The sequence below is a fragment of the Hylaeus volcanicus genome, chromosome 3 (assembly GCF_026283585.1).
Source record: "Hylaeus volcanicus isolate JK05 chromosome 3, UHH_iyHylVolc1.0_haploid, whole genome shotgun sequence".
NCBI classification, from domain to species: domain Eukaryota; kingdom Metazoa; phylum Arthropoda; class Insecta; order Hymenoptera; family Colletidae; genus Hylaeus; species Hylaeus volcanicus.
The window spans coordinates 2,411,170-2,419,260 of record NC_071978.1 but is presented as its reverse complement, the minus strand read 5'-3'; the positions used below and the strand labels follow the sequence as shown (position 1 = coordinate 2,419,260).

The 8,091-nt window shown below is 42.3% G+C and overlaps 1 protein-coding gene across 3 annotated transcripts; it reads right to left on the bottom strand.

The window, feature by feature from the left end:
* Nucleotides 1–461: 461 nt before the first annotated feature.
* Nucleotides 462–6,543, bottom strand: LOC128873326 (endothelin-converting enzyme homolog). 3 transcript variants are annotated; one of them, XM_054116838.1, is made up of 17 exons: nucleotides 6,462–6,543; nucleotides 5,881–5,953; nucleotides 5,722–5,819; nucleotides 5,591–5,644; nucleotides 4,771–4,828; nucleotides 4,264–4,454; nucleotides 3,871–4,108; nucleotides 3,541–3,793; nucleotides 3,181–3,457; nucleotides 2,926–3,081; nucleotides 2,503–2,738; nucleotides 2,328–2,437; nucleotides 2,202–2,260; nucleotides 2,041–2,089; nucleotides 1,788–1,974; nucleotides 1,280–1,456; nucleotides 462–875 (listed from the first exon to the last, which is right to left on the bottom strand). In XM_054116838.1, exons 1-17 carry the CDS (start codon nucleotides 6,541–6,543, stop codon nucleotides 702–704), a joined length of 2,472 nt encoding a protein of 823 aa, XP_053972813.1. In that variant the 3' UTR covers nucleotides 462–701. The 3 variants fall into 3 exon arrangements, with proteins under 3 accessions (XP_053972813.1, XP_053972814.1, XP_053972815.1); XM_054116839.1 differs by lacking the exons at nucleotides 4,771–4,828; nucleotides 5,881–5,953; nucleotides 6,462–6,543 and having other exon boundaries at nucleotides 5,722–5,809; XM_054116840.1 differs by lacking the exons at nucleotides 4,771–4,828; nucleotides 5,722–5,819; nucleotides 5,881–5,953; nucleotides 6,462–6,543 and having other exon boundaries at nucleotides 5,591–5,660.
* Nucleotides 6,544–8,091: the final 1,548 nt, after the last annotated feature.

The window sequence follows — 8,091 nt, the reverse complement described above, 5'->3', positions numbered from 1 at the left end:
AAGGAATCCGTTACCATCGATAACCCATTTTTGCGAGGTCATTTTCCCAGTCGGGAATACGTCCAACCCACAGACGAGAACGGAGGATACGTTTATTGAAGTCGCGTTGGAAGAACTAATCCGTAGGGTTTGATAAGTCTGAAGAGATTATCTCGAACGAAGGGAACGTTATCAAAAGGATGGAAATCGAAGAATATCGTGTTTAGAAGCGTCGAGTTCAGACGCGTCGAGTTCAGACGCGTCGAGTTCAGACGCGTCTGTCGAGTCAAGTTCGTTACTTTTGAAATTATCAGTGAATTCGATCGTTTTAATGTATAACTTTAGTTAGTCGACAATGAAATACTTTGATATGACTGTGGTCTGGTATAGTCGTAGTATCGGGCGTCCTTCAAATGAATTTTTTAATTAACTGGCAGAGATTACTTTGTCCAGGTAGAGATGTAAAGCGTGAACCAGGTAAATTTTGTAAGTAAATAAAGTTCTTTTATTACAAACATTGGACCGCCTTGTCACAATCCCGTCAGCGTTCAACGATATACTGACCAACGCAACATTTTAATAACGAAGACTTGAAAACACTCGCGGAAATCACAGGAACTCACACGTCTTATATTAACGATTAAGTTGCGAGAATCAACAACGCGTTCAAGGAATAAAGTTCGATTGCGACGAAACGCACTTCCTATTCAAGTATGTCGTTGCTACCATAGTCGACACTTCTTTGCAGGATTCATGTTCGATCCCACGGGACATTTCCAAGCCTCGCTGAATTCATTGGAGTTCTTCAACACTCCGTGGAGCCTTACATGCCCAGGGCAATGGGAGTCTTGCATTATCCATTTCAGAGATACCGGTGTGTACGACTCGCACCACAACTGAAATCATTTAAAATTGTCGCAACATCGCTTCTAAATATTGCACATTATACACAAGGTTAAATCGCTACATCTTCACCACCACAGAATCGCACGTATACTAACGTCAATATCGGAGGACCAAAATTAGCATGTACACATTAGTATTCGCTTCATAAATATTCACAAAGGATTACTTAATTTATTCCGAACTTTATTTCGCCCGAGGTAGCGACTCTTAACTATCCTGTCGCGAAGACCTCTAGACTGTGCCTTGAATATTTTGGCAGATCCTAAAAAGACTAAGAATCTTCTGCTACACTGTGAGCTTAACATATTAAGAAGCATCGGTTTGGAAGATAGAGTTTCAGTTGGCGGTGGACCTTCATTAACGAGCAACAGTGAAAGGTGTAAAGATCTCTTACGTGCGCGAAACTGAGGAAAACGAGCTGCTCGTGAGTGAGATTAGTGAATCCCGGAAGTAGAGGCTCCTTGCCGTGTCTAGCCTTCCACTTGTCATAAGCGACGACAGCCTCCCTGAGGCCTCCATTATCGGCTATATTCTCGCCCAATGTTCGTTCTCCGTCGATGTAATCGTCTACCTGCTCGAACAAACTCGCAGGTTAGCCTGTCGACAACCTTGCGGTCGATTTAAGTGGTCGTTCGGACGCTAACAGAGCCTGACAAAGTCGAGGTTCGACCATATTCGAGAGGAACGAAGCAGAAGTTATGGGACTTTGAATTTTCGACTTTTACGATTCGATCGTCTCTGACAGTAACATTCAGGGTCGGCTTTACGTGGTTGGCGAACGATGTTAATCGTTCAAGAGGGTCTTCTTCTGTAGGCGTTCGAGAAAATGGACTCTTTTTATTAAATATCTTCTTTGAAGTTGACGTATAAAATCTCAAAATGACAACAGGCGTTTTACTTACCTCGACTTCGTAATAGCTGTTATAGTGTCTTATGAAACACTCTGTCTTTTCAGTGTACTCGGAAATAGTCTCATTTGTCCACCACTGCCTAACGTTTCCGTTGCTGTCGAAGTGTCTGCCGCTGTTATCGAACCCGTGTGTTAATTCGTGGCCGAGCACTGTACCGATAGCGCCATAATTCAGTGCCCTGAAACGAAACAGTCTCGTAACAATGTTGCTCGTTTCATAGAAACGCAATTGATTCCGATCTTACTCGAGGCCCAACTCGTAAAATGGAAATTGAAGAATTCCAGCAGGTATAGCTGCATGCGTGTCAAAGAAAGCAACGGTTGAACCCCATTCATAACGATATAAAATATTCTAATCAAATCGGGGATAACGTAACGTATTTCGAAATGCTGATTCGCTACCTACTTATGTGATTGTACTGATAGGTGTGAAACGCATTCACGTCCGTTGGATCGGTCGCCCAGCTGGAAAAGGAATGAATACATTACGTATTCGTTTTATCCGTTGTTTATAGCGAAAACTGCTACTTACTACGACACGTTGTTGAAATTCATCTCGTGAATGCATTCCAGTTCGGAAATAGACATTAGGCGAACAATTTGGAGCATATTATTCAGGTACTCGGTCTCGGAGAGCTTTATCTAAAACAATCGAAGTTAGTCATTAATTTTTCTCTTGATTGACAAGAACACCGTCTATTACATACGCCTTCGTAATAGTCGTTGAGGATCTCTTCATCGAACAGCCACTTGGGAAATCCGATCTGCGACTCCATCTTCCTATTTTTCTCCAACGTCGCCGTTTTTGTCTGCTTGTCCATCCAGTCGGTGCGCAAAACCAGCGAGGCGAAGGCTTCTTTTATGTCGTTTAACATCTCGAACACTTTTTTGCCCTTGTCTTCGTGGAAGGACGGGTCCACGAATAGCCACGAGACCGCCATTCCTAAATTATTACGTTCCTGCGATGAGTGACCAACAGATTTCGCAATAAATTCCAGCAATACCGGTATTCTTTCATTCGATGCAACCTTGATCTTTAAAAAAACGCAGCCAAGCATGGGCAAAATTTTCATCTGGATAAAAAATAACGAATAAAAGATGAGCAGTTTCTACCCCATCGCTGTACTAACCCATCAACTCGTTCACAGCGGATGCGCAGAGCAGAGACTTGGATTCGCCGACCTCGACGTTTGTCACTTCGTTGATGTACTCCCGCCAGATTTTTTTCAGACTCTCGGACGTATGGGGAACAACGATGTCCACAACGACCCACCAAATGTAGGTTTCTGAAACGGGAGTACAGCAAGTCGAGTACAGCAAGTCAAGTCGAGTACAGCAGTCCGCTACCATTGTCATCTGTTAGATTTTATACAGCAAACATTCACCTAAATCTTCATCCTCGCAGGTAGCCAACACGAGAGAAATGGTTTTCAAGTACTCTAAATCGCCTATCAATATTTTATCCTTCCCATTCAAATCCAGAGACTCGACGTCCTTGTAGAGCATCTCGATGAACGGTCGCCAGAGTGGTTTAGGCGTCAGCGTCGAGTTGACTTCCATCACGTATTCATCCGTCAGCTTTTGAAGATCGTCCACCGTCATGCGGAGAATGTCCGCAGAGTCTTCCTCCCACATGCTGTCGTTACCCTCCAGACGAGACAGCTGCGAGAACGTGACATTTCTGACAATTAATAAATAAACGAATAAGTAACTAGAGGTATCCAACTCCAGGATAACGTGCTCACGTAGTAGAAGGTGCTGGTATACTCGTAGAGTGTGTCAACGACTTCCTCCAACTCCTTCTCGTCGGAGAACGACAAATCGTCCTTCAAGGTGCAGGAATCGAGAGTTCCGTTGTTGACGATCTGCTTGATGATATCAGTCATGTATGCCATTTCTACTTCCTTCAGGTCATCCGAACCCTCGTCTTCCGTCTCGTCCTCCAGCTTCCGAAAATGCGATCTGACCGAGTGCAGTCGTTTCTCCAGTTCCTTGTCGCTGTTTTCAATGATAAAATTCAATTTCTTTTTTGTCAGGCCAGGGAAGGTCTGCTCGAGGAGTTTGGGTGATTATACCTTGGCAATGGGCTGCTGGTGACTGGTGTGTCCAACATCATGACGTTGTTGGTGTTGTTTCGAGGATCGGGTACAATGGCAAAGCCGAAGAAGATGTCCCTTCCTAGAACTTTCTTCACTCTGGCCATCTGTTCGATGTAACTGCCCGTTTTCTTGGTAAATGCCGGAGGTATCGGTGGCAAATTGAGCTCTTCCAGTATCTCGAACAGCGGCGTCAGTCCGAGGTCGTCCTCGGCCTCTGAAAAAGTGAAACTATGAACCAGGGATGGGGCTATTCGAATATTTCACAGACTCATGAAAAACTAACGTTCAAATGGACAAATTCTTTCAGTAACTTTTTTTTTTAAACAAGCAAACCACTCTTTAACTCGTCGAAGATAAATTCCAACGTACGCACGTCCATGCAGCTGTCGTACAATATTTTAGCCTGCTTCACCGCCCATGGAGCATTGCTGCTGGTAGAGTTGTCCCTTAGGAGTTCCCTGATCTTCCTGAACACTCGTTCCCTGCGCTCTTCGAACCAGGAATTCGTTAGGCTGTTGTCAGGCATGGGATGCTCCTCTGACCATTTGCCACAAGCATATCTAGGAATTACGCTACGATTAATGGCAACTCGATCGAAAAATGCGTTCCATTTTTGTTTTATTACAAGAAACATTGCATTTTGGAGAAGCAAGGTGAGAGGTTTCAGCGAACGCGGCTGTTTCGCCTAACCCCTAAGTAGACATGCTGCAATCTGCATGTGCAAAACAAAGAAAAATACGCTTGTCACAAACGTCGAGACAATAATCGTGTACTATGTCCGCGATTGCGTATACGCACTCCTCGAAGTGCAATTAATGACTTTGCAATGTGCTATAGACACGGGGTATGATCGTCTCGTCGGACACGTATACTTACTTATAAAAATCGTCGCAAGGATCTACAGACGTGTCCATAGATTCTTTCAAACTAGCGGCTAAACGAACAAAAGTTTCGTTGAAAGTTTTGCATTCGATCGATTGTGTCGATGACGCATCTGTGTTCGAATAAATACGTTTATGCGAACACAGACCATCGTTTAAATGGATTTATCGAATGTAGGTTCTTTAGGATTCTGAGCAGTGCAGAAGTAGTTTACTAGAAACTCAATTTTTCAAGTTGGCCAAATTATTGGAGACACCGAGGAAGATGGTAAATTGTCTGTTGTAAGGATGCGATGGACGCAACTCTCAAAAAACCTGGTGTCTCCTCAGTGTCTCTGCTAATTGCGCCAACCACTGTACTCAGGTGGCTCTCTTCAGGATACAGTAATTATCCGCAACACGTGACGGAAATGATAGGGCTTTCCTGTATTCCTACAAACACAGGAAGAGCTATTGCTAACGCAAGATTAATTATGCAATCAGTAGGTGGACAAGTTGTCCAAGTTTGTTTGACAATTCGAACAATCCCCTTAACTATAGCTTATAATTTATGCTGAAGATAAAGGAGAGACTGTTACTTAGACTTCCTCCAGTATCAGAATGAATCAACAATTCGTCACCAACCTGCTTACTATTAGAATAATAGTTTAATAATCCACTATTCAAAAACGTTACTTTAAGGATAAGGAAAAATAACAAGAACGATTTTGTTTATTTCTCTAGTTTATGACCTATATCGAAACTCTGGCCTGCTCGGTAAACTAAAAGACCTGCACTATTCAAATACTCGAAGACTTTGATTCATTGTTACTCACCTATACGAACGCAGCTTTCAGTTTCGCAAAACTTCACGTGTTTGGTGGTCATGTCTGCAAAAAAACAGGTAAACTTTTCAAACGTACACCACCTTCCACTCCTAACAATTTCTCCTTAACGTCGAACATACACAGTATACCAAACACCAGCGTCGCTATCAACAAGGAGACCATCAAGAAGATCAGGAAAATGATCACCAAATTCGGCACGAGTCTTCTCTTCTTCAAACTACAAAGAGTACAGGCCAAATTATGCGATCTGAACGGCGAACGTCGATCTTTTCACTTACTAGGCGTGTCTGGATCTTATAGGCACCAGGTTCGTGTGGCTGGCGATCGTGTAAATCGACTGCGCCTCATCCTCTGAGAAAAAGAACGATGTACTAGTGAAATGATAAACGATTACCAGTTGAAACAGGATCGGAACTATTACTTTTAACAGAGAAATTATCGAAACGCCACTGATACGATTTTACTCTCGCAATTTAGCTGTTAGAACCATGGATTCGTAATTGGGCTCATTACGCAAGGGTCGAACTTTCTCAGGAAACGATTAAATCATATTTTAAACAACTTAACGACATTCAAAAGAAGGATCCTTCGCAACTCTTGCCCATCGCTAATAATTCCGACTCTGGAATTAGTGTACCTTGACAAAGCTAATTTTAAGCACAGCGAAAAACGAAAATACATATCTATGAGTATTAGGACTTTAGTATAGAGTTTCTTAGAGTTGCCAGTCGCTGAAGAGAACAAAGTCAAAGTTAAAACAGGCAAGGGTAGATAAAGTGCGATCAGAGGAGTCGAAGAAGGTTATAGGTGCATACGCAGGTATCAGGAAGCGACGAGTAAAATGTATATATACACTCACTGCGCTCGTTCATGCTGAATGGCCCACTGACCGGATCGAACTGACGACACTGAACAACCTCGAGGGACAACGGGCTATCCATACGTTCACATTTTCCTGGTTTGCCAGTGGTTCTTGTCACGACGTCGTACAGCTCATCAATTTTCACCTGTGCCGTCGTTACGTTCACCCCAACCACGTGCCTCGCCCCATCGGAACAGCTGGCCACTTCTCTGTCGACTATACCTTCGCGAACTTTTAGCAGAGTTTCGCCGCAGACCTGTCGCAAATTTCCAGATGTAACTCGAAATTTCGTGGCCAATTAAATGGTCTTCCTAATAACACGCGGTGATACTGTTTACTACAACTCTGACTTGATTTAGTCCCTAGATTTTTTTAATGAATCGGTTGCTCGATTATAATAGGTGAAACTAAATTCCAAATATAACAATAAATAATACGTAAGCTCGATTTAAAAATAGACACGACGACAGAAGCTCTGGCTGGTGTTAGAGGAGTAGAATGAACAGCTGTCAGGGCAAAAAGTTTCGATAAACTGCAATGAATTAGTAAGCAGGAATGAAACTATTCGCACGAGTTCTTGCACTATAATCGCGGTCTGCGCGTTACGCGATGGAAGGTGTAGACTTCCTTTCAGAGGGTTAAGATCAACCGTAATTACTATTTAAGACAGTCTAGGAAATCGACCTTCGTCGTAATCGACGTTCACAGACTTTATCATTAAAACATTCACTTCCGCGAAAGCTATGATCGATAGCAAATTGCTGTTCATGCTTTGTAGAGCTTTAGAGTCTTGCTTCTCGTTACAAAAGGAAGTCCTACCCACTGTAACAGATAAACGATCGTCCATCCAACAACGTAACCATCTATGCAAAATTAAGTTGCAAGCGTTCAAGGAGAAAAACAACCCTTAAAAATTCACATTTATTTAAATAGATTTTCGTGGAAGAGCCTTGCACTACTAACTTTATTTTATTTTAAAAGAAATCGAACATGGTTGCGTTTGAACACAATTTGCGATATTCCGTTAGGATGTACGCATTAGTGATATAATAATACAATTTCACTCGAGTGCGTTATACATCTGGAGAAAGTAGAAACATGCGAGGCACACGTGCGCGTAATCGTCAGAGTAGTTATTAGTTATTCGTGTTACCGGTAGAATCGATTATCGATGCGATTTTGTTAAGGAAGAGTAAGGTCATCTTTGCAAGTTATCTTTGTGCCCAATATTTCTTCTATTCTAATTTACCAAACATTCATTCGTTATGGAAAATAAAAGAAGAATGAAATTAATAGAGAAACTAAGAAATAAATTTCTGTTCTCTTTGGTTTGTAAAGCCTGTCTGAATTTCAATTGAATAGACGTAGCGAATGAATCGCTGCGTCATGTTTCTATTCATCTATTATTGGAATAACATTTACCAATTCAAGCTATAGACAAGCAATGAGGATAAACAGTACGATGTTTTAACGATCGATACTGTTATCTGCGATGACTAGCTGGATATCGAAATAATATAATCGATGTCTCGTGCGGAAATGGGTGACATTGTGCCATCGCATGTGTGAATCGAGAACATCGGTACGGTGCCGTTGAACTTTCCTGAAACGTGCCAAGGTATTGGGC

Bases quoted from the DNA above. Each gene is read 5' to 3' on its own strand.
- LOC128873326 (XM_054116838.1), bottom strand. From the start codon at position 6,543: ATGGATAGCCCGTTGTCCCTCGAGGTTGTTCAGTGTCGTCAGTTCGAT. The intron at 3,458-3,540 runs GTGAGCACGTTA...ACGTTCTCGCAG, and splicing joins ATACCAGCACCTTCTACTAC to CTGTCTCGTCTGGAGGGTAA. The intron at 2,090-2,201 runs GTAGGTAGCGAA...ACACGCATGCAG, and splicing joins CTATCAGTACAATCACATAA to CTATACCTGCTGGAATTCTT.